Source organism: Pygoscelis adeliae, unplaced genomic scaffold, assembly GCF_000699105.1.
Source record: "Pygoscelis adeliae isolate BGI_AS28 unplaced genomic scaffold, ASM69910v1 Scaffold60, whole genome shotgun sequence".
NCBI classification, from domain to species: Eukaryota; Metazoa; Chordata; class Aves; order Sphenisciformes; family Spheniscidae; genus Pygoscelis; species Pygoscelis adeliae.
In genome coordinates this window covers 2,180,968-2,206,477 of record NW_008823954.1, presented here as the reverse complement: position 1 = coordinate 2,206,477, position 25,510 = coordinate 2,180,968, and the positions used below count along the sequence as shown (strand labels likewise).

At 37.5% G+C, this 25,510-nt stretch overlaps 1 protein-coding gene across 1 annotated transcript in view; it reads left to right on the top strand.

The window, feature by feature from the left end:
- TTC26 (tetratricopeptide repeat domain 26) overlaps window positions 1-25,510 on the top strand; it is a 53,338-nt gene that overhangs the window by 11,399 nt on the left and 16,429 nt on the right. Inside the window, exons 4-12 of the mRNA XM_009322842.1 lie at window positions 481-595; window positions 8,215-8,264; window positions 9,900-10,045; window positions 10,980-11,151; window positions 11,556-11,630; window positions 12,996-13,098; window positions 17,203-17,258; window positions 19,045-19,098; window positions 19,523-19,586. Coding sequence (XP_009321117.1) covers window positions 481-595; window positions 8,215-8,264; window positions 9,900-10,045; window positions 10,980-11,151; window positions 11,556-11,630; window positions 12,996-13,098; window positions 17,203-17,258; window positions 19,045-19,098; window positions 19,523-19,586 — 835 coding nt within the window. The remainder of the gene's footprint in view (window positions 1-480; window positions 596-8,214; window positions 8,265-9,899; window positions 10,046-10,979; window positions 11,152-11,555; window positions 11,631-12,995; window positions 13,099-17,202; window positions 17,259-19,044; window positions 19,099-19,522; window positions 19,587-25,510) is intronic.

Genomic DNA, 25,510 nt, shown 5'->3' with positions numbered 1-25,510 from the left:
ACAAAGAGATTTCCCTGCTGTTTATGGAACCCAGGCTTTGAGCAGGGGAGAAGTTAGGAAAGCATCAGAAAAGACTGAGGAAAAGTTGGTTATTTTGATGCCTTTATAAATTTAATATTTTTCTTTTATAAATACAAATAATAATATATTTATAATAATATATAAATATATAATAATATATATAAATTTTAATATATTGATAACTTCAGTACTGACAGAATTCATGCTCCTACAGTGAAGATTTATAGCACTGCTTGTCCCTGTTTTCTGTTCTACTGCTGTAAACAAAAAAAAGCTAGGGATGTATCTTAGGTTAAAATGTAATAATTTCGTTGTAAGAATTGCAATGAACTTGAGAATAAGTCATTTGATCTCAATAATTTAATGATACGTTTTAAAATGGTGGAAGAAAGAATGATATTTAATACAAGCCCGTGCTATTATGCATTTTTTTAAAATCAACTCTCTCTTCTGTTTCAGGAATATGAGGCCTTAACCAAACAACCAGCTTGCAATCCAGATGTTTGGGTGAACCTTGCCTGCACATACTTCTTTCTGGGGATGTATATGCAAGCTGAACAAGCAGCCTTGAAAGGTGAGATGTGTGTCTCTGATGGAAAGGACTACTTCTTGACTTGAACACTTAAAGTGATTTCCAGAGAAAGCATTCAATGCTTTTCTTTCATAGGAATAAAGGATACTTTTGAGCAAAGTTTGTTGGTTTTGGGGGTTTTGTTTGGGTTTTTTTTCATTTAACAGGAGAGTTATGATGCAGTTTGCTTCCTAAAAATACCTTGGGCAGGTGGAGCAGCTGGAACTGAAAGAAGCATCTGGAAACTAATTTCTCTTATTAATTTCTAAATACAAAACGCAGCAGATGCTGACCAGCAACAAAAAGTTACTTTTCTTTTGACTGATTGCATATCTCTGAGCCAGTGCAGATGAAGCTAATTAGGCTAGCGAAATGATCAAAAAATAAGCATCTGAGAGAGTTCAGTGTTCTCCCTGATGTGGACAAGAACTCTGTTTACATAGTTTGAGTGACTTAGTAGGTGGTCTTGTTGCCTTATAAGTCAGATATTAGGTATCTGATTCTTCAAGGCGTGGAGTTCACTGCAGTCACATTGTTACAGTTCTACTTTAATCTGAACATGCATGGGATCATTTAAAAAGAAGGAATGGAAATTGGATTCCAAGGCAATTTTTACTCCCTAACAATGTTTCTGCAGTTTAATTTTGTTACCTATCACTTTCTATTTATCTCAGTGATTTATATTGTTTCCCATAACCATAGTATCTCAGTGCTTTCTAAGTAGAATTAATAGTAGTGATGTTCTCAGTCAGCTTCTGACTCTTGCCTTTTTAGGATAAAACTCTTACTGAAGTATGGGTTTTCTCCTTTCTTTCTTTAGTCTTCTAGTCTTGGGCTGCAAATAGGGTAGGGAGAAAATAATTGTGTACTTTCTGCTACTGTGGAGGAGTGCCTTCAAAAAGGACAGTTTTGTAGTATTTTTTAGAAATAATTAGATTCTCGTATCCCTTTAAAATCCTCTGAAAGATCATGCTGAGCTCAAATCCCACAACTGGAAATGTTTTGTTTCCAACTGTGAAAAGTTTCACACAGAGCTTTGTGATCTGTATCGTTCAAGAGGTGCGTAAATTTCTAATATTCACAGATAATAATTTGATCTTTAATGTACCACAAATTTGAGCTTTGGAGATTACAATCTAGGACTTGAACTGGAATCTAAAAATAATTGGGCAATAGAGTATGAGGTGTCACTTTGACCTAAGCCATGGAGGAAGCAAGCGGCTGCATCCTGTACCAGTTGGGAGTCATCGTCATCAGCTTCACATCATGTGAATTACAGTAATCCATTCTAGAGATGACAGATAAAGAGCTGGGCATGCACCTTTATTAACCGTGAGCTGGAAGTGAGGGGAGGTTAATTTTTTCGTGCCCCTTTAGATTAGTTCGTATTAGCACGGTGAGTGGCAGGGTAGGAGGTGTGGTTAGTGGTACTTGGGTGCTGGAGGAAGGGGCAGGAATATTAAGAATGGAGTGCAAGATGTAGGAAGTGTAGCTGAGGGAGGAACAGAGAATAACTGAGTGCTCACGCTAGTAATATCAGTTCCTGATTTTATGTAATTGTTTAAGAAGGACAGCATGCCAGTTTTTATAGTGAGGTGCTAAACCTTTCCTGTGAGTACTGTAATACTGATGATTTCTGGCTACTTAAGCTTGGTGGGGAGGCAGTCACAGCTGAAGATTTGTAACACTTGTCCTGTCTCCATTGAAGACTTCCAAGTGTTGTACATTCCCCTTTCCACTCCCGTCACTTCAGTCTTTCTTACATTGAGGTTGAACCGTTTTATTTTCGCTCAAGACAGATCCTCTTTTTTAACAACTTAGGATTGCATCAGTGATGGCTGTTTGCAATATATTATTGACAGCTGAGGCCATATCTTGTGATCTCTTCCATGGTTTTGCAAAGATCCTGAAGAAGCAAAATATTTCATTGGATATAGACACAACAGGTGAAGTCTCTAGAAGAACACCATTTATCCAGTACTGCCTTGAATACTGCTGAAAAAACGATAGTGTTAGTGTTGGGCTGCTTACCATTGCTATTTTGGGATTATTTTGCCTGAATTCTTGCATACCGCTTGCTGTTTAATTGCTGCAGTTATGCTAAGCCCCTGAAAGTAGCATAGTCCTAAAACAAATGAGGGAGAAGTAATTTATTTTCAGCTATAATTCTAAACTTCCGAAGTGATGGAATCTCTGTGTGAAAGGGAACATAAATGTCAGCTAGCTTTCTGGAATAGATTTTCCACACAAACATGTAAATATCTAGAAATCAAATAGAAGTTCCTTCTTGCCTTGTACTGTTGCTGTTGCTTAAGAAAATTATTGTTAACTGTCTGAGGAAAAATATGCAGGATACTTAAAAATTAGGAAATTAGCATTAAAAGCCATGAGGTAATTATTGCTCTTCATACAAGATATATAGTCCACAATCTCTTGTGGAGCAAGGTTTTATGTTTATTTTATAATAGATGTGAAGTGTTCTCTTAGCTTGTCGTTACTTAATTAAAACTTCATGGTACATTCTCTCAGGAAAGAATAAATCTGTATATCAAAGTCATATAAAGCAGAATTACTGCAAATATAACCTAAGTAGGAGAGCAAAAAGGCAATAAAGAAAAATCCTTCTTTGAAGGTTTTTCGTTACAGTTGTACTTTATCTCCTCTAGGCTTTCTTCCAAATTCCTTTCAGACATTTCTGGCTTCTCCTTTTTCCCTGCTGTCCCCTTACATTACAGTTACTAATGTTCCTGGATCTGAGGTGAAGGTAGAGTTACTTTAAGTCAGCTACTGTTGTTTCATAGTCATCCCATAGTGAAGCTGCCAAGTGATACTTTGTTTACTCCTTTTGCATCTGCGCTCTCATACATCGGCTGAACATATGTTTTCTATGCTGTATGCTAGCCCATCTAGTCTTGGGAGAATGAGGCTGAAAGTCTTCATTTTGGTTTAATAAATAATAATAATATATTCCTACTTTTTAATTATAAAAACAAATAATCTTATGTTGCATTCCCAGTTCCTGGGTTTTGCAAAGGACAAGGACCAGAAACAGCCTGGCACACTTGCACGGTGATCCTGGCAACTGATCCTAGTGTTCAGAAGCCTGCATAATGCTCTCAGAAGCCGTTGGCTAGCACTGCATTAAGAAAAACACAAGGACTAACAGTGTTCTTTTAAATGACAAAATGTGCACATAAGTGGGGCTGCAGTTAAATCTGTTATGAAAATCAATCTTTTTAGGATGAACGGAATTTTACAATTAAATTTAAGATTCATGCACAGACAGGGTTGTGTTGCTGAACCAGTCATTAAAATTCTTTTTTTTTTACCCTCCCTTCTACTTTTTGATGGGCAAAGCTTTGTAATTACTTTACTTCTTCACAACTCTGCATGTGTCAGATCTGAATGTGGTTTAACTGAACAGAGATGCTTCTCATTTCACAGCCTACACTGGAAGGAGCGGTATTGTACAAAAGCAGAACAGAGATGGGTTAGTAAGAACAATGACTTTTTCCAAACCAGTTTTGCTTATGTATGTACTAACTTTTGCCAGGTGTCAGATAGTTGTCACCAGTGAAAATGTGCAGTTACAAGCAGGCATGGAGAAGTTGCTGAGTTTTCTTTTTCTTTAGACTACATGTTCACCTACATGCAAAATTATCTGCTTTCTGCTTGTACTGTATTTCTTGAGAACAGTAGTTCATTTTCATTGCATTTTAGCTGTGGTTTTGAACCAGCAGAGTTTGACATATGGAACTTTCAAAGTGCACAAGTGAAAATATAAATTTATACATATTTAAACTTTAAAAACTACTAACCTTATTTTCTTGTTTTGCTTTTTAAAGTATAGTGGAAGCTACAGAACAGGAATAATTGATAGTTTTTTGCTTCAGTGATCTTTAACTTACTGTGCTTAGGCATGACTGAAATGAAATGTGTATATATTGCAAGTAACTGAACATAGCTGAACTGGCTTTTAAGTATTTTGGGAATGGGAAAACTTCAATGAATGTCCTCTGTAAATTTCATTCAAGAAAATTCTGAACAGTTGAGCTATTCAAGTGTGAACCTCACTGTTGGACCATGTTTTTTCCAAACATTTTTCCCATACCCTTGTATTTTCCCTCCACCAGTGAGACTGTGGTTCTAAGGCACAGAGGGCTTCACTCAGCTACTGTATTCAGGTGAGCAGGGTGTTGTTTCTCAGGGACAGGAGAATAAGGTTTCCTCCGGTCATATTTTCTATGCTGTCAGGCTGGAGCCTTCTCAGCACTATGCCATTCCTACCGGTCCTGCTATGTATGTTTAAGATGTGTTCTACATCTGTTGATGTGTAAAGTGCTGCTGTAGTGTATGCATTATGTCTGCTAGATGGGATTTGTTAATGCTGGATGCATGACCAGCATTGCCTTGCACTCTTACAAGAGGGCACGAATGCCAGATTGTCCATGACTGTATTTCATCATCTTACTGCCTGTGGCAGCAATATGGAACCCACCAAGAGTCTGAGCTGGCATTTCTAGTGAGCTTAACTTTTTGTTTAATAATTAGTGAAGATAACTGTCTTTCACTCTTATTGGAGCTGTTTATTATATTTTAACAAATACTTCACTAGATGCCTGTTCAGTGTCAGCACATAAAAATATACAGAACATTTTTAAGATCAATGTCAACTATGACTTTAGTGCCTGGAACGTCAGCACTGATCATGACAAAAATTATAGCATAGGAATATCGGTGTGTTTCCTAGCTGGAAACAGCTAGCTATCCAGCTACCTCAGTGATGTCTTCAGCACAAGGCCAATACTAGACCTGGAGCAGGGTCCAGTTTGTTGCCATGCAGCATTGTCATCATGTCTGTTATGATCCCTAGATTGCTTAGTACTGATGTAAAAAAAAATATATATAATGTACAGTCATCTTCTTGAAAAAGTAGGACAGGAAAAGAAGATTGTGCTTCCTTGTGGCATTAATAGATCAATGACAATGAAATTCGGTAGCAGTAGAGAGTAATAAAAGAACAAGCCTAATGTCCCTTAAAAATCATTATCTCTGATGAGGCAGTTGTATCACTTCCTGCTCCTGTGATTGACAACAGCTGTATCCAATATTCATAACCAAATTCTTTCTGGAAACTAATCTGACTTTGTTCATATGTTTCCTTGTCTTCCTCAAAAAATGCATTTGGCACTGGGGGAAAAGAAACTGCTGATATTGAATGTTTCCATGCTTACTATATCGACAGGACTATATTTTGGGGGGTTTTGCCCCTCTCCTTCTCTGGCTGACATTAAGTAAAAGTGTCTTATTTTAAAGAATATCACATGGATAGTATCATATAATATCTTATGAAGCAGGACATTTTTTTCTCCCTCCGTATATCCATGCACACCATCAGAACTCAGATTTCATCTTTTGCCTGTGTAAAATAACGTGGAGTAACCCTCCAGCTTTTGCCAAGAAGTAAATAATAATTTTGATGTCAGATCAGATGCCATGTTTGCGAGGGCAGCACTGCAGTCATTGGTTCACCGATGAAACACGAATTCCTCGGTTTAGATTCTTGAAGGAATATTGCTTGCAATTCACAATTTTCACCGTGAAATTAATGCTAAAACCCACTCAAAAAAAAAAAAAAAAGAAACAAAACCTACTCAAAAAAGGAACACTGGTGTCTTTACCCATAGTACTGTGATTATGCGATATGTTATTTTCAGTGTAAATCCCACAATCTGTCCTGCTTGTATTTTTGGAGTCTTTGATGGCCAAATGTTTTGAATTGTGAAGGGTGGTTGTGGTTGGTTTAAGTTTCACACAAAAGCACATGTGGGGTCCATGTGCAACCCTTCTAAATTTTGGTATTAAAACCTATCAATTAATGCCGGGGCACATGTGGAGTTACCACAGTATCATTGCTGACAACATTTTGAAGAACATGCATTTAAATTCAGGTACTCTAACTTTCTAACTCCACGGATGAAATAATTTCTAGAATGTACTATCATGTCAGTTATACTACTGCTGCTGCTTATACAATATTGATTGTAGATCAGAAAAACTTTCCACTCTTTAATAATTAGGCTACTGAGAATTCCCACATATATCCTAGATTGAAGACCATTTAGCTTCTTAACAACTTGATGCTCTGTTAGTAATACCTCGCAAGATGTTGTGGTTTTGTGAGAACTCTCTCATACCACCTTTGCCTTTTGGGACTTCTCTGTTCTAGCCGTTCTTTAAAGATACAATTCACTGTCCTCTTTTTCTAGGAACATGGTTAAATAACACAGCTTGGGAAGGAGAAAAGGGGAGAAATAATTGCTGTGCCTATCAGAAGTAGGTAGACAGCCTTACACTGCCAACCTGATGAGAATGGCCTGGGTTTTAGCATTGTGCACTGTGTTACAAATTTTTCTTACTACGTGAGGCAAGAGTGAGAAGTCTGGAAATCTCTCCTTAAATTGCTTTAAAGAAAAAAAAATCTAACTTATTACTAGAAAATTCTGTCCTGTAGGTTGGGAGGGAAGAGGTTTTGGTGGTTTGAGCCCTCTTTCATGGTTTAGGATGTCAGAAGAATTATAGCCTTGTGTTACAGGCCATTGCTTTGCTAACTCTGCACTTTTGTGGCCTCATAAACACAGTAAGTAATTCTGCTTTTTGTAAAGATTCCATGTACATCCTTTTTGTGGAACATAGGTTGCCAGCTGGTTGGTCTGAGCAAGAATGAGAGTGCTTATTAACCAAGTAGGCTAAAGAAAATACAGGAAAGAAGGGAAGGCTTTTTGGAAGATTGCTTGCAAAAGAAATTAATAGCTCTGTTGGATGAGGACCTTTGTCACTCTCAGTGAAGCACAAGGCTCTCTCTAGTGACTTAAAGCTCTACAGTTAACCATTTGTGTCATATGGAGTGAGTTAAATGGAATTCCTAATCCTGCTAGAGCAAGAAATTTCATGAACTTTAGTGGCTCTAGAAAGGAGATGTCTCCCTTAAATCTCTTGCCATATCTTAGTTTGAATCTTATCTGCCTTGACTGCAGGATTCTTTCATGTGCCTTTTGTTCCTAAGGATGGAAGAAATATTAGAACTAAGTATAATGTAATGTGCATACATAACAAAATGGTAGCAGCAATGGGTTTTGCAATACACTGGAAGTTGACAAGATTCCTAGAATTATGAATCACAACTTACTTCAAATATGACATATCGTAGAAGGAGCCTTGATGATGAGTTTGTCTGTTGCTGCTTTTTATTTTGTAAAAGATGCTGTGCTGTGTGTCACTTGTGCAAAAACAGAGAACTATCGAGAAGGCCCTGCAGGCAAATGATAGTGCAATTCATAAAAGTTTTAAAGCTCATGGAAGGCAGAGGCCAATGAAAACTTATTTTCAACAGGGATTTCAAAAGAAATGGGCAAGGAATGAAGATAGGAAGCAGGAAGGCCTTTTAGCCACTCTAAAATTGGTAGAACCTGCCCCAGGGCGTGACCTGCAAAGAACTGTACTTGGGCTAGTTCATGAAAGAATATGGGTGCATGTATGTCTATTGAGAAAGGGAGTTAAAAATACAGTAGGGACACCCTGAATTGTTCTTTGCAGTGATACTTACGTAATTTTCCTTACAGCACCTAGGAGTCGTCTCCAGAACCGTTTACTCTTTCACCTGGCACATAAGGTATGATGTCTTTTCTTCACTCATGCTTTGTTTGTTTTCTTTTCAATTGGGTAATGTGTAATTTACTCTGGCAACCTGGTAGAATAATTAAAATGCCTGTGGTGGCAGGAGAACAAACGTTTTCCACAATCACCCTACTGTATTAAAATGTGGAGGAGAAAGTAAGTATGAAAACATGATCTCAGAATAGATGCCCTCAGCACGTATCTAAGGAAAGTCTTACCAACTCACTTCACATAAGTCTTACAACAGGAACCTGATGGTATTTTTGATCACAAGGGACCTGGGACTTGAATAAAATCAGAAATGTGTAAGCCACTCTTTTTCTTTGAAGTGTACCAAGTTTTCCTAACTTGCAGCTGTCTTGGCAATTTGAGCAAAATGGTCTATATGCTATTACCGATCCTCCGAAGTCATTCAATATCCAAGAATTAATATTGTTTATAGCATGAAATATACTTTAATTTCAACAACAATTAAATGCTTATTTCACCACACATAGCTGTCTTCCCTTAAATTTGGATTTGTGCCATCCTGTGTTATAACAAGTATCATGCTACTGAAGAGACTGAGTTTTGGGTGAAAGAAAGTATAAATCCTGAATGTTAGCTTTGATGTCAGATTCTCTTTACTTAAATCTTTGTTAAGTTTAAGAGAGAAATCTTAAAACATTTTTGTAGCAGCACTGGCACTTATAGATGGCTGTGATAAAGAGAAGTTGGATAATTCGTAGTTCATGTGGTTAGTCTTTGGAAACAAAGGCTTTTATGAAACTATAAAGCCCATGGCCTTTAGTTCTGTTAAGCAACTTCTCTTGCCTTTGTACTGGAGTATCATTTTGTGACTGGCTCAAAGAAGGAGGAAAAGGATTTGCAGAAAACTGAGCAGATAGATGAAAAACAAATACATAAGATAGAAGTTGTGTGTAAGAGAAATTCATAATTACTGTTGAATCAGCAGAATGAGCAAAGGGAGGCACTGGAATAAGTGATTTGAGTAGACTGATCAGGTGAATAGCCTCAACTTTACTATTGTAACACAAATATAATGGGTATTTTAACTCTGTTCCTTGTTTTTATCCTTGTGTGTGTTATGTGCTATACAGCAATGCTTTTAAAAATAAACCATTTTGTTAAAGAAACTGGGATTTTAAGGGGCTGATGAAAGAGAATTTGTTAGTGCTGTAAAGAAGTCTTGTGAAAATTAGTGCTTGTGTGTTGGCAAGTCTTGCATTTTTCTGCTATCCATGAGAAATAAGATTTGGATCTACAAACAGCAAAATTTCTGCTGGCTCGAATAATAACAGTCAAATCTTGTGTTGCAAAATTCTGTTTGTGAAATAATTAATTCAGCTCTTCCCCTCTTATCCATCAAGGCATGTGACATGTAATTATGTCTAAATCACACCTTAAAGGAAAATGTGTACTTAGTTTTAGCCTCATATTTATCTAGTTTCAACTGGTCTGCCTCTTTAATTTTGGCTTTCTCCACTGGTCAAATTAACTTTAAAATAACAGTTTTTCCAGATGTTTAATATGAATCACCTGCTGTTTGCCAGCAAGGACAAAACTAATCCAGCTAATTAAAATGTTTTTCTCGCTGAACTCTTCTGAGAATGTGTCACACTCTCTTTAGTTCAGTGATGAGAAGAAACTGATGAGCTCTCACCAGAATCTGCAAGACATTACAGAAGATCAGCTTAGCTTGGCATCTATCCATTACATGCGGTCCCACTACCAAGAAGCTATTGATATCTACAAACGCATTCTTCTTGATAATCGGTGGGCATCTCTACTCTAAACCTTATTGCAGTGTCTCTGATACTGTTGGTATTTGAATTCCATTTAGTTGCTTGGTTTCTGAAAGTAGGAATTTTTCCCAATTACTATGTACCTTTCCCACCGCAAAATGTGCACAAGTTGCAGCCCCCTCAATTTTGTTAACTGTAAATCATTATTGAAAAATGCATGTTTAAAAAGAAGTCTGCTGTCTGTTGCTTTCTTTTAGTGTCCCAGAATACATGGCTATCTTTTGCCAGTATCTCCTCTTGAATACTTCAGAAAAAGCTGAGAGTCCATCATAATGTATATAAGTATGTGATGTAATGCTTGGGGAAAAGATTCTAACTTCCAAGTCCTGTAGAAGCAATCACTCAAAGCTAAATGAGTAACCTTCATAACAATTATCCTTTTACTTACTGTTACCACAAATGTCTGTCTTATTTCTGTGTCTAGTTCTTCTGGCTTGATAGCTTGTAATGGCAAGGGTTTTTTGAAATAATTGTACTTGGTATAAGATAATAAGATCCATTAAAATATTTTTGAAGTTTTATGTGCATATTAAATGTCTTTGCATGTATTGCATAGAAAATCCTATTCTGCAAGGCCAAGTACAGTGCTCATGTTCTGTGCATTTCCTTAGTGTGAAGTCGCCACCATTTCCCAGATTTGCAAACCAACAGTTTTGTAGGTAATTCTTTAAAGCTGCAGTAGCTGCCATTGAAAAAACTAATGTGAATCTGGATCTGGATCTGTGCGATCTTATCTAACAAACTAGAGGTCTAAGGATACCTAATAAGCATTTCTTAGAAACCCCAGTTTTGATGTGCTTGTAAAAGATGTATAGACATGTGAGAGCTTTATCACTGATTTTAATGTTCTGTAGTATAGCTATCTGGTGGGATTTAAATGTTCTCTTTAATCCTCTTTCCTGCAGGGAATACCTGGCTCTGAATGTATATGTGGCCCTATGCTATTACAAACTGGATTACTATGATGTATCACAGGAAGTGCTAGCTGTTTATCTTCAGCAAGTTCCTGACAGTACCATTGCTCTCAACCTTAAGGCTTGTAACCATTTCCGACTTTACAATGGGAAGGCTGCTGAGGTATCTATTGGACAGCCCTTCAGTTCACCTTTATTTTAGTTCAAGATTCCATACAGGTTTCTTTTCCTTGTTATCTGTCTGAATTAGTAATGTTGATAATGGCCTTTATCTTGTCACTGTGTCCTTCTCTTAGGAATGTCACCCATTTCAGTTTCCTTGGTATTAAGCCATCTGTCCACATGTGTGCACAGTGGTCTTACAGTTTTCCCAGTCCGCTTTTGACCTTGTGTCTATTATCCAATTGCTAAAATCATCACATAGAAGTGGGAAGGCAAAAATCTTCCAGTGACCCAGCACTGCTGGAGATGTCTTTCTATCAGCTTTGGGGCTCATATGAAGATCCATTTATGCAAGTGTGCTTTTTTTGTTTTCATGTTAAAAGTTTGGAATGTATGTAATTCCAGGCAGAGCTCAAGAACTTGACGGACAGTGCCTCATCGTCTTTTGAGTTTGGCAAGGAGCTCATTAAGCACAATCTGGTGAGTAATGTTGTTCTCGGATTTAATATGCACTTAACTTATTTGTAGAGCTTTTCTTGATGATTCATAAAATGGAATATTTTGGGAATTGCAGACCCAATTGAATCTCTGCTGCCATATAAGTCCCATTCCAGAAATCCTACCTGTATAAACAATGTATCATCAAGTGAATTTTTTTTCTCCCGGATTTAATATGCACTTAACTTATTTGTAGAGCTTTTCTTGATGATTCATAAAATGGAATATTTTGGGAATTGCAGACCCAATTGAATCTCTGCTGCCATATAAGTCCCATTCCAGAAATCCTACCTGTATAAACAATGTATCATCAAGTGATATTTTGGAATTTTTCCCTGTCAGTTTGAGACTGTGTCAAGAAAATTATAATGCTGTTGCTTTTACCCCCGAAGGCATATTAAAATAATTTATGTCCTGTAAGAATACCTTTGCAAGACGTTTTGTGGAGCCCAGTCAATAAGGACACTGTAGAAACAAGTCAGAATGCATGACCCTGAACTCTTATTTAGTATGACAACAATGTGAGTGGAATTAAGATAACTCGGGAAAATGGTCTTCATCCAAAAAGTACTTAACAAGGGGTTCACAGGGAAAAAGGTGCTGATAAAAGCCAAAATACTGTGTGTTCTGCAGTAAAAGAGTCACTAATCACCTGTTAATTTTCCCTGCAGTGGTATTATTACTTTGCTGAACAACTGGTAACAGTAGATTGCTCTTATTTAATGATGGGCAGGTGCTTGCTTTGTTTTTCAAGACCAGTCACAACAAGCTAACACTTTTTTCCCCAAGAGTTAAAACTGCTTTCAAACTGGACTTCTGTAAATTAACATTCTTTATTTTGAATGTTGGTCTTTTGCCGGTGGTTTATTGAATATGTTAGATTTTGTTGGAGGAACTGTCACATGAAACTGAAGTATAAGGAATCGACACCTCCTGATCATTTTAGGGTCTTGTGGCATTCTAAATAAATGTAGAGTTGTTAGCCTAACTTTTTTCATATGAATATATCATAAGCAAATTGTAATTCTGTATGTGTTCCCCTCACTCTTGTCTCGGACCATATTACTCTTTAAAATCATTGATATGTAATGTATCACTGCTTTGAACTGCTAAAAGCTGAAATAAATTAATCTTTACTGATGGATTAAATACTTTTATATTCTTCAGAATAAAGATTGTCACACGTCGTAATTCTATAGTTATATTGAAGCAGGGATTATGCTAATGCCAGTACCACTGACCTTTTCCTACTGTTAATGTAGGAATTTAAGGATTAATTTCCTTGAATTAAGAGATCATAGACAAGATTTTGATACGCAGTTATCAATATGCTGCTTTTCTCTGCAGGTGGTGTTCCGAGGAGGAGAAGGGGCTTTGCAGGTCCTGCCTCCTCTGGTTGATGTTATTCCTGAGGCAAGACTGAATCTTGTGATTTACTATCTCCGGCAAGGTAAATACACCTTCCTCTGGCTCTTTCATAGCTTCAGGGATGACATTTATTCGTCTGATCTCAACTGACTATTCCATGAAATGCGTTTTTTTCTTTGCAGTAAGATGTAATTTATTTCATTTTCTTTTCCTCTAGAAAATAGTGATGTAAGAGTTCCCATGGCTTGCAGAGAAGGGCTTTAATTGTGTGCAGTCAAATAAATTACTTCAGCAGAGTACTGGAAGTTCTTGGGTTGCCGGAGATGGCTTTGGGGATGGTGGTGATTATATGTTTATAGTGAGAGGACCTCTCCTCTGCCTGAATATGTGAGAATGGTGGGCATATGTCCTATGAAGGCAAGGACAACTATTTCTGTAAATACGGCACAAACAGAATATGAGCCAAAGTGACTGTGAACAAAGGCTACAGTTTGTGAACAAGACATTTCATTCCAAATCTACTTTACGGCTCTTAAAGAATGCAGGTAGGTAGCCAGAATCAGTTGGAAAGGATTTTCTACTTGTTTCTCTCCTTAGTTGGCTGACTCCTTTGAATTTTATCTGAGTTCAGTTTCGGAGCCATTCCTGTTCTCCCATTGTGTTCCTTTATTCAACAGTCGGTTGACTGGCTGAGTGATGAGCAGTGTTAACTGCAGTCATCTAATATAAGGTGACGTGATGATTGCTTTTCTGTCCACTGCTTTCTTATAAGCCTTGTATTTTGTTACCTTTTGAAGGTGACAAAATAAGTTTAGATGACCAGAGCATCTGAAAGCAGAAAAATGTCTTTTTTTACTTCTTAAATAAATAAAGTCCATGCCTGCGATTTTTTTTTCTAAAATGTTGAAAAACTACCAGGAAAAAAAGGAGATATATTCTGCTGGCAGAAGTAAATCACACCAACTTTATATTCTTTGTATCCCAATAAGTTAATCAGAGAATCTGAGCATACATAAACATATAGTACATTGAAAAAGCTCTGTGAGCTTTTTATAGCATGATTGACTTGGAGTTTCAGATACTGATTCAGAGTAACATCTTTACGATTTGTAATCAACAGGGTTGGTGAGATTTAATCTTTGTAGTTGCAATAAGTTCTTTTTGGTGCTCACTTGTATCCAGGACTGCTTCTTTTGTCTGCATGTGCAATTGAAACACTACCTCATTGTTGCAGTTCAACTCAGACTGTGACAAATTTTAGAATATGCCACTACTGATGACTATTAGCAGTTATAGAAATTCTTATTGTGGCTAATACTGTACAATAAAATCTCATTAACATGACTTTGCTAATCTGCAAACATCACAGTCTTCACAAAATATGGCAATTCTATCCCTATTTTGTTTTATTTGATACTAGAGAATGACAATAAGGTTATTTAAATTTCATCATGGTTGTAAATTAGGTATACATTCTCAAGTAAATTCAAATTGTCACAGTTGTATATTATTAAAAGTACATTATCACCTGCCTTACATTAAATTTATAGAGTTCTAGGTAAATAACAGAATCACATTATTAGTGAAAAGGGACCTCTGGTGATCTCTAGCACAACATGTTATTGAAGGCGGGTCCAGTTAGATCAGGTTGCTTAGAGCCTTGTCCAGATGAGCATCTAGTCAGAACTTCCTCTGTTCCACCTTGTGTCCACTGCCTTTCATCTCACCCCGTGGAATCTGTCTTCATCTTCTCTGTACCCTCCCATTAGTTAGTTGTAGCAGTGATAAGATCTCCCTTGAGCCTTCTCCTCTGACAGCTGAGCAAATGCAGTTCTCCCAATCTGTCAGCCCCCTACCTGCCTTGGGAGCCCTCGGATGCACCCACTCCAGTATTTCAATGTCTGTCTTGATAGAGGGATCCCAAAACTGGACACTACTCCAGGTGCAATCTCACAAGTGCCAAAGAGGGAAGAATCCCTTCCCTTGCCCTGATGGCTACATTCTTGCTAATATGATCCAGTGTGCAGTTGGCCTGCTTTGCTGCAAGGGTGCACTGTCTGTCAGGACCCCCAGGTTGCCTTTTACCCAGTCAGCTTCCTGCCTGTCTTGTTGCTTAGCATTGTTTCAAACTAAGCAAGATGCAGGACTTGCATTTTTCCCCCATAGAACTTCATGAGATTTCTTTCAGCCTGTTTTTTTCAGCCTGTTGAGCTTCTCAATAGCTGGGAGCTTTCTCCCCAGTCTCTTATCATCTGCAAACTTGCTGAGAGTACTCTCTATCCTATCATCTGGGTCATTAATATAAGACATTCAGCAGTATCAATCCCTGGGGGATTCGATTAGTAATGAGCCACCAGCTGGATTTTGTACAACTGATCACCGTCCTTCGGTAGTGCAGCCAGTTTTCCATCCCCTTGTCATCTTACTTAGCCAGTCCTATCTCTCAAGTTTGGCTATGACAAAGGTATAAGAGACCATGTCAAAGACCTTGCTAAAGTCAAGGTATACAGCATCCACTACTATTGCCTTATCCATACAACCTGTCATCCATTGGGTTAGTCAGTACACTTTGGCATTGGTAAATCTATGCCTGCTGTTCCCAGCCACCTTTCTGTCCAGTTTTATTGTTGCCAATATCACTATAGCTAATATTGGTATTATTACCAATTATCTTGCCCAATAATATTGTTAATAATATATGTTTCAAATTAAGTTCTACTTACACAGAAGCAAAGTACGTTTTCTGCATCACTTAAACAAGACTGATTTTTACTCATTTGCTGTCAACCTTGCAGTAATTTTCATTAGTTAGGTTCTGTTCTTCACTGTGGTATACAAATGAGTTGCATACTGACAAAGGAGGCCAAGGGGAATTAGGATTAAAACCTCTTTACTTGTTAGGCTAAGTTTCCATTTTAAAGTCTTGCTAGTGTAGCAGCATCAGTTAAGAATGTGAGAAATCATTACTTCTAATGACTACAGCTGTCTATCCAAAATTTACAAGGTCTCCGATAAAGGTAGACTTGTGTTAAGACATGCTCTGAAATGGAGTGACTGAAGCACAAACATGCATCCCATTTTTTTCAACTCCTTAAGGTAGTGACTCTTAGCAGGGTTTGGGGCCAGGTATCCAGTCGTAATCTGCTCCAGTGAGATTTGCTAGAGGCTTCTGTTGGAGCCTGAAGAGCATAGTTCTGTGTTGATGGTCTACACTGATGAAAATAACAGCTGCTGTAATTTTTTTTGCTGGCTGTTGGTGAGCTGAGCTAGCCAAAAATCACAAAAAAAACTTTCTATTTAAAAAAAAAAAAGTTATGCCTTTTGGCTAATCTAGTACCTTGTGCTGGCTTACTACATGACTGCTCAAGGGAATGGGTAGGAAAGCAGAGGGGTTGGATGGGAGCCTGGCAGCTCCAATGTATATTGACTTAAGTCACCCTGGAGTACTGTCCCCACGGTGTATGAATGGTATGTACTAGCAAAAAAAAGGTTTTTTTGAGAAGGCTTGTTCTTATGGGCAGCTGGTATAATGCTATATTAACAAAATTTTGCCAGTAAAAAGGGCATCTTCACTAGGTTGGTTTACGAAGCCAACCATAGTGCCAACATCTTTTTTTGATTTAGGTAAAGTTTAGGATCTTACCAGTTTACTTATTTCTTGGGTGGGAAGGAAGTTGTTTATGGAATCCAAACCTTACATTTAAACTTCTATACTAGCAGTGCTTTTTGCTTGTTAGAATTAGGATCAGGTAAGAGCTGCTGAACAGATTTTGAAATATTGATACGGAAAAGATGAAGTTTCCCTTCAGAATCATGTTACCCTATCCTCCTTGAGTGGTAAATAAATATGAGAAGAGAAAAGACAGGAAGATGATGGATTTATTAACTTGACCTTGTACTGTTGAGAAGGCAGCCACTGGATTATGAACAAGGAGGCCAAGTCATCTCTACTAGGAAAACTGTAGTAATAAAGAAGCTATTACTCACTCCAGGTTTGTTATTTGAGTTCTAGAAAACCATCACCATTGTGATATAAATTCACAATGATTTATAGTTACTTTTCTGCTCCTGTCTAAATGCTTTATTTCTTAGTCTACGACTATTGGGGAATGTTGTAGAGGATGAGTGACTTGCTCTAATACAGTGTGCTATGGTTTGTCATGCATTCTAACGTCTGGTATTTCAGATGATGTGCAGGAGGCTTATAACCTGATTAAAGACCTGGAACCTACAGCTCCACAGGTAATTGGAAACTGATGTCATGGTCCATAAAGATGGAGGTTATAAATTGTTATGAAATCTGCCACATACAAAACTCGTATCCTGAGGGCAGCTTGCCCCATTCCCACTCTTAAAACTCTTGTGTTTTCCATCTTTTTATCAACAATAGACTTAAAGTGCATGCATAAAGTATTACATATGAGCATATATGAGTACTTAGCATGTTTATTGCCATACCACCTGGGGTCAATAAGAACACAGCTCTGTTGTGTGCAGGCTTGATTCTAGTGAGCTGACCATTAGTGCATAGATAAAAGCCCTCTTCCAACTACACTGCTTGTCACGTCTGCCCTGGTAATGGTTACCATCCCGCAGATCTACTAGCTCAGATGCTCATGTGGTTTGTCCTGAAGCCATTTCAGTAAAAATAAGCTAGATTAGATTAAACTGTTTAAATAATAAGTCTTTTCTAATTCCATCTCACTTTGGCTGCAATCAGTGAAAACTGCAGTGTCCCTGGGCTGCTACTGTAATTTTCTTTTGTGGCTGTTCCAACATCTTTAGTCTCTGATTTATTCCTCTGCAGTTTATTTTCCAAAGGTCACATAGCTGGGCATGAAAGGGACCTTTCATGAGTCTGTGTGAGAATTAGATGGAGGGAGGGAAAAGGAAAACCTCGAGAACACAGATCTGGTGATTCTGTGCTGAGGAGTGTCTTCTGCTGTTGCTTTTCACTTCTTGCATTTTTTTCAGTATAGCAAGACTTACTTGAACAGTTTTCTGCAGCTATTGGTCCTTTAGCCTGTGTTTTCCCCATATACATGCCTAATACAAATAACATTATATCATTCTTGATCACATTTTGAAATTAAAATCTTTGTGCTGCTTTTCCATTTTTTCACTCACACTTGGAAGGAACTCCCTGCTAAGACTTGCAAAACTACTTGTATATCCTCCTTCAGTTCTCAAATTTCTTCTTTTTCATGATGTCTATAGGCTAATAATTTGGCATCTGTAAGAGTTGATGTGCTAAAATGATTACTTGGCATGCTGGCTAGTACTCTCAGATTGTTTCCTGCACTCCATTGTTGGTCTGCGTACATGTCTCTTTCTCTTCTTCCACGCTTACGTCTGTGACAGGGCTGTTATCAGGAGTACCTACTAAAACAGGTTTATAGCTATAACTCTTAATTAAAAGATTTGAATAAGACAAATGGGTCTGTTACATGCTGAGAAAATCTTGCTCAGAGAAGAATTAAGCTATATTGGTATCTCATAGTAGAGATTACAGGGTACTCTACTCCTATTCCTAATTTCAGTAGAGTTACATGAGCACAGAGCACAAACTTCTTGACATTTTTGCCCTGATGAGAAATGCTATGCATTTTGGAGCAAGGATGGTAGTGGTTATGGTTAACCAATGTGCATACTTGAAGTGGGATCTGTGCATTAATATAACAATATTGCACTTGACTGTTGGTCATATGATGGTGAAAAGGGCATGATAGTACGTTATGGTGTTCCTTCTGGTGCATCGTCTTCGAGCCTAAGACTTACCAGAAAAGACACCACCCCTTTGCATCCCACATATTTAGCAGAAGTGACTAGCTAGCAAGTAGAATGGATTTTGGGGGGGTAATTTTGTACTACTGTGCTGAAGCACTATCATAGTAACCAGCTACCTATGAAACTGAGTTGGGATAGAGTTGAATTTAGGAAGAAAATAATGTGCACATAGGCTCTTACGTGTCTCCTGAAATCTTCACATTGTCTTCTCTGATCCTTTTTACTTTTTTTTTTTTCTCAGGAATACATCCTCAAAGGAGTGGTAAATGCAGCACTTGGACAAGAAATGGGCTCGGTGAGTGAAGCCCATGAGGTTCTCCAGCTTCTCCAACAGTAGAATGTGAACAGATCTGTAGGGACTGGAATGGAGTGAAAGAGGCAGGCATTTCTCATTTAGATTGCAGGATCTCCGAGTCTCTTAATCTTCTTCCATACAGTACTCAGTCCGGAACGACTGAGATGCAAATCTCTGTTGCTACTCCTGACAATAAATCAAGCTGAACTTGGCTTCTCTGTTCTGCTTCCAAAAAACCTGTTTGCTTTCTACAGTGTTCTTGTGTATCTAGGCACATACAGTGGTACATTTACCTTTTCTGTTTTCACTTCAGCCCTGGTTTGTCTGTTAGTTGCTCCCCATCTGTTCCTCAGAGCGTATTTTCACTGTGTATTGTAGCATCAACTCTGGAACTCATATTGGATTTTTTTTTTCCCTCTCCCAGAAAGATCATCTGAAAATTGCTCAGCAGTTCTTCCAGTTGGTGGGTGAATCAGCCAGCGAATGTGGTACGTTTGAAATGCTCTTTCTCCATTATGTAATCCTTCTTACAATATCCACATATATACCATCGTATCTTTGTCTAACTGCTGACTGTTAGCATGACTATTGCTAGGCATTTTGTTGCTATAGTATGAGTAACAGAAAGTCTAATTTATAGTCTAAAACAAATTTGCAAGTTTAAATTAGAAGGCTCAATTAATTCCAAATCTTACTATATGAATTGGCTAGAAAAGAGGCTATACTGCAAACTGCTAGTCTTCACTGATAGATGCTGTGGCAGGTTGCCTTTGACTAGTAATCCCCATTATAGAAACAGAAGACAACAGCCTAATTAGATGAAGTGTGTGCTGAAACCTCACAGGTACAGACGCTCACAGGTACAAATCTAGGACTGCTAATGAAAGCCTATCGAGTACGTAGAGTCCTAGCAGAGAGTGTGCTCTGGAACTAAGGGTGATTAAAAATGTAAAGAGGAATTTGGCTACAGAAAGAAATGGAGGCTCTGGGACTAACTCATTGGTTGAATCAAAAAACATAAGCATCATAAAACCCAACAAAGAAATATGTTTTCAGTATTTACTTTTACTTATACAATAATAGACCAAAACAAGACCTTGTCTTCCCTTCCCCTTGCCAAAGTAAAACCAAAAATCCTAAATCAAAAAAGCCAGTAGTCAGAACACAGAAATTCAGCTGAAATGGGGCTTCCCAATTTCCTTTGTAGGCATTGTCAGTAGGACTATTTCCTTTGGTGGGTAATTTATGCATGTTTATGGTGCAGACAGCTCATGGCCCTCAGAGACAGAATGCTGTCTCCTGTGTCCATGGTGACTAAAGAGAAGGAGCTCAAGAGACAGAGTGGCAGCACTGATGAAACTTTCAGAAGTACTGTTGAGCCATTCTGTTCCCCTTGCAGCCCTTGTACTGTTGAGATCGTGCAGCAGAGAACTTCACATTGGAAGGCTGGACGTGGTTCCACAGATGAGGCTTCCCTAACACATTCCTTTTGCATTGAGGCTATCCCTTTGGAGCTGGGACTTGGTTAGTGGGCATATAGCTGACTGGGTTTCTGATGCCAGTAAAGTCACAGGGTAACTGATACAATGGTGGTAGACCTCTTAATAAAAATAATACAGAGGTAGTCTGAGGAAAGATATCCTGAAAAGATGTATAGTGAAGATTTAACCCAAAAACAAAACTGAAATTGTTAGGAAGCTATAAGTCTTAATGTTACTGTGAAATATTTTTAAATACATATGCAAAACAGGATAGAGAGGCTCAGACTTGAGGTATGGTTGAGGGGAAAAAAAAAAAAGGAACAGAAATGTAGTCCAATTAGGAAGGGTGGGTTAATTGAAAAAAAAGTGAGCCTATGGGAAGGATTGGTTCCAACTAAAGGTAAATGGAAACATTAGTACTGCAAGCATCTTACACTCTTGGCACTTCCATGTAAAAACTGCTTTGTCATCTTTTTAAAAACTTGTGGGAGAAAGCTGATATACAGAAGAGCACACAGTTCAAGGTAACTCCTCCTGTAAAGGCAAAATAGCGTGAGGGGTTTTTTTGTATCCTCAAGTGAAGGACAAGTGGAGGTCAACAAAATGTAGATAGGAAATAAAAGAGGCAAACAGAGTTCAGTTTAGATAGGACATAACAAAAAGCAGAGACATGAAGACCAAATATGTAAGTGTTTTTATACAAATATTAGATGTTTTACAAGAAGATGAATAAAGTGGAACGCCTGGTTTTAGAAGAGGAAGCTATAAACCTAAAATATTTTTTTAAATGTGATAGGAGGAAGGTAATGTAGGATATTGTTCCTGTTTAATTTACAATGGGGTATTACTAAATAGGTGACGCCCATGGAGAAGTGGTTCTAAACATGATAGAAACTTTGTCTCAAAACAAAGTAAGTATCTTTTCTTTATCAGTGAGTAACATAAAATTGTTTTAAATTACATGCTCCAATAGGAGACTCATGGTATTGAGGCTAAATTATTCACCAGCCAGCCTGGATGGGAACAGTGACTGGCATATTAAAGAGGTTAGAGATTTTGTATAGATAGATAATTAAATAATAGTTGGAGACTTCTATTCTGCCCATATTGACCTAGTAAATGCAATGACATGGCATGATACAGAGAACAAATGTTTAAATGCTAAGTTTTCATCTTTCTTAGAGAACACACAAGTAAACAGGTGACTAGACCGATACAGAGATTACATAGAAACTGATCTGAAATTTTATTGTGAAAATCGAATTCTGCTACAGTGATCTGAGTATAATCAAATTCAAAATCCATGTGTTAGCAAATACCTCAAAAAATTTCCAGAGTACTAATTTCAAGAAGGGAAGCTACATAATAACCTTTCTCATTTCTAACAGAAAATTTTCAGTGAAGTAGCAGTGAAAAGGATAAAATGCACCTGATTTGAACACTTGAAAGAACCTTTTGTTTCTTCAAAGAAAGGGCTCGTATTCATAATTAATGACCTAGAGGAGACAAATAATGACATAACTAGGTTTGCCAATGGTACAAAATTACCCATAGTAGGAAAAATGTGGAAGCTTCCACAATGATGAAAGCTGGGGAAGAATATATGAGGCTGGGTAATAATATGCAAATTAAATTTATCTTTGATAAATGCAAAGTAGTACATAGGGGGGAAAAAAAACCCTTAAACTAGATTTGCAAAAGTATCAGAAAAGTTGAAAAGAATCTTAGGAATTGATGAGGAAAGGGAGAACAAAACAAAAATAATTACTGTATCATTGTATACAGATGTGATTCCCTTTCTTGAATACTGTCTGCAGTTCTGGTTCTTGCATTTCAGAAAAAATATGGTAGAACAAGAAAGGATACAATAAAGACAGCAAGGATGATCAGAGTAAGGGGATAGCTTCTTGAACAAGGAGAGATTAAATAAAGGAGGATACATGGCCTGGAAATTGATGACTGAGTTTGGTTATGTTTGCGATACAGGACATCATAAATGACAAGGAGAAGAGGAATAGAGAAGAATTAGTTACGGTACCATACAAAAAACAAGGAGCGTTGACATAAATTGTCACACAAGACAATTAAAACAAACAGTGCAAATTACTATTTCATATAAGACAACTTATTTGATATAGAATCTTGCAAGAAACAGAAGGTATAAAGAAATTTGTAGAAGAAAAGTCCATTGGCTGTTTAACACAAATTTTTCAGTGATGATTAGGAAGTCCTCAGTGCAGGTTGTGGGAAGCTGGGAGAAACTTCAAAGGAAGTGGCATTACATACTACAACATGTATTACATGTGAAATCAGAATATATTCTTTCTATAGCTGTACATTCTTACTCAGCAAGTTTCTGAACCAGATAGACTTTGGATCCAATATGATCATTTTTATGTTCTGATGTAACTCAGTATATTAGCCACTGTGTTGTATATTTGTGGTCATTTTTGATTTGCTGCCTTTGTTCTACCGGATTTAGAATGGAGAACAGAATTCTTGCTGTTTGTATACTTGTGCTTTTGCTAAGTAGCCAGCCGTGCTATTCAAGTATGTAAGTCATGCTTCAGCACTTGCCACTGTGCCAATCCTTGCAAGGAGCTAGTACCGCTAGATTGTCTGTTTAAGATCTTTATCAAGTTACTTAGCTGCTTTGTAGATTTGTAATACAAAAGTAAGTTGTGCTCGCTAGAGTGAGGAAATCCTGTGCTGTGTCTTTGCTCGCAACTGGGCCTACAAGGCTCCTGATTTTAATGTAGATTATCAGAAATTAATGGATTAAAATGAAGATGTGGAATACTTTTTCAAAACAAGCTCCTATCTTTCTGACTTGCTCTTGTTAACTGTACAAACCCCAAGACTGCATTAAGAAAAAAGCAGCAACAGACAGTTTAGGAAAAATACGGTGTCATGCATTTGTAAAGTCATTTGGAGTCATCAATTAAGCCCTTTGCTATTTTTAAGTAGATCTCTGACTTGGAGGTTCAAGGAACATAGAGCAAACAGATTTCATGTGAAAATCCTTTCCAATACATGTACACATTTCATCTCATGTTGGAAGTTATGTACTTTAAGGGGAGTAGGGACACCCAAAACAAAAAAAAACCAGGAAGTACTTACAGTGTAGGAGTCAATATTCACCCTCTAGCAGCAATAAATAACACCCAGAACAGCAGCTTGGTTTACTGGGTATGTTAAAGCTTAATAAAAATTCGTAATCCCAATGACATGAAATGGAACTGGCATTACAAAGGAGGATATAACTAGATTTTTGTAGTTAATTCCCATGGTCTTCTCCCAGGGTCTCAACTGGGTGGAAAATTAAACAGATCAGCTTTCTGAGATAAGTTAAGGAGGAAATGGGGCAAGAGGAACATTAGTGAAAGTCAATGAACATTAACATTTCCATTAAATGCAGTGTTTCTGGTGCTTAACATAAGTCTTACAAACTACCCTAAAACCACTGCAGGCATAATGGAGAAAAGCACCCCTTTCATTTTCAGTGGTCCTCTTTTAGGACCAAGTCAGGCATACCTAGTGTTGGATGGGAGGAATGAAACATTTCTTCTGGACTTTGTGCAGTCTTTTCTTTGAGGTATTCTTAGGTCACCCTAAGTAATTTTTCAAAATGAGAACTTTTCCTCTTCCTGCATGAGTCACATGGGATGAATTAGAACTATAAAACTCTAGTTTTCCTGTCACTAGTAGTATTCATTGCTGAGTTGTATGAGATTTACAGATGTTTTACGTCTTTGGTTTTTTAATGAAATCTTTCACTAAAAATATATGGAGGATGGTATGCTGGGATAACAAAATTTTCTGCCAAAATGTGGACATAAGAATAAATACTGAAACTTAGAAACTCTCCAATCATATATGGGAAAAGTGTGGTTCTAATATTTTGTTACTGTGATTAATTTTTACTGAAAATGTATTTTCAGTTTTAAGTCTTCCTTGCATGTTTATTTGCGTGTTTGTTTTATTTTGTTTAAAATAAATTCTGTGAGTTGATGAACTTCAAAAATTGAATGTGAGAGAAAAGGAGCACTTTTGAAGTACCTGCATTCTCACAACAACAAAAAAAAGAGCTGAGGAACACTGAGCAAAATTGTTTCTGTTATTGTCCTGTCAAGGCATATATGTGTCACAATAAGTATGCCTGCATGTAGAAAAGGACAGATAAATATACAGGCCAGTTTATGCTCCCAAGCAAACACTTCATAAATAACCAAATAATTTTCTTAAGTTGGAGAACTGAATGATGTGGTTCAGGCATAGATAAGGATGGATTGTCTCTATATGGAAATGACAGGACATCCAAGTGAGCTTGGATGTATCTCCTAGTGCTAAAAGGTAAAAAATGAGAATATTCTGCTTTCCTTTGAAATATATTTTGAGATCTTATATAGTGCTTTCCAGAAATAGCTACTACACTACCTTATTTAAAGGAGAATGTACAATTTTCCAGTGGAATGCTATATTTTGTGCTGCGGTATGGAGTCGAAATACTGGTCTTCAGATACATGAAATTCCTATATACAGAAAAGGTATTTTAATTTTCTAGTGTGGATGGATTGATGGTAACTAACCTACAGGAGCAGATTACTTCAGGGCTGTTGGTAGCCTTAGGATCTTATCTCCTGTCACCTCACCAAACTGCAGAGAGCAACATGCTCTCTAATGATCATTTGACATAGTGAAATAGTAGTGATTTGACATCACTTGGGTTTATGCCTTCCCAGCTGCTACTTGGGCTCATCCATCTCTAACCAATTTCTGCTGGTTGGGTCTAACAAAAATTAGTCCTAGTAAGCTTACTTCAGAATCTCCAAAAACAGCTTTGAAATAGTTTTTCAGTAACACAGCTAGCAATTTCAGAGTAGATGACAGCATAGTATGATGGCAGCCAAGTTTATGATGACATAGATGGC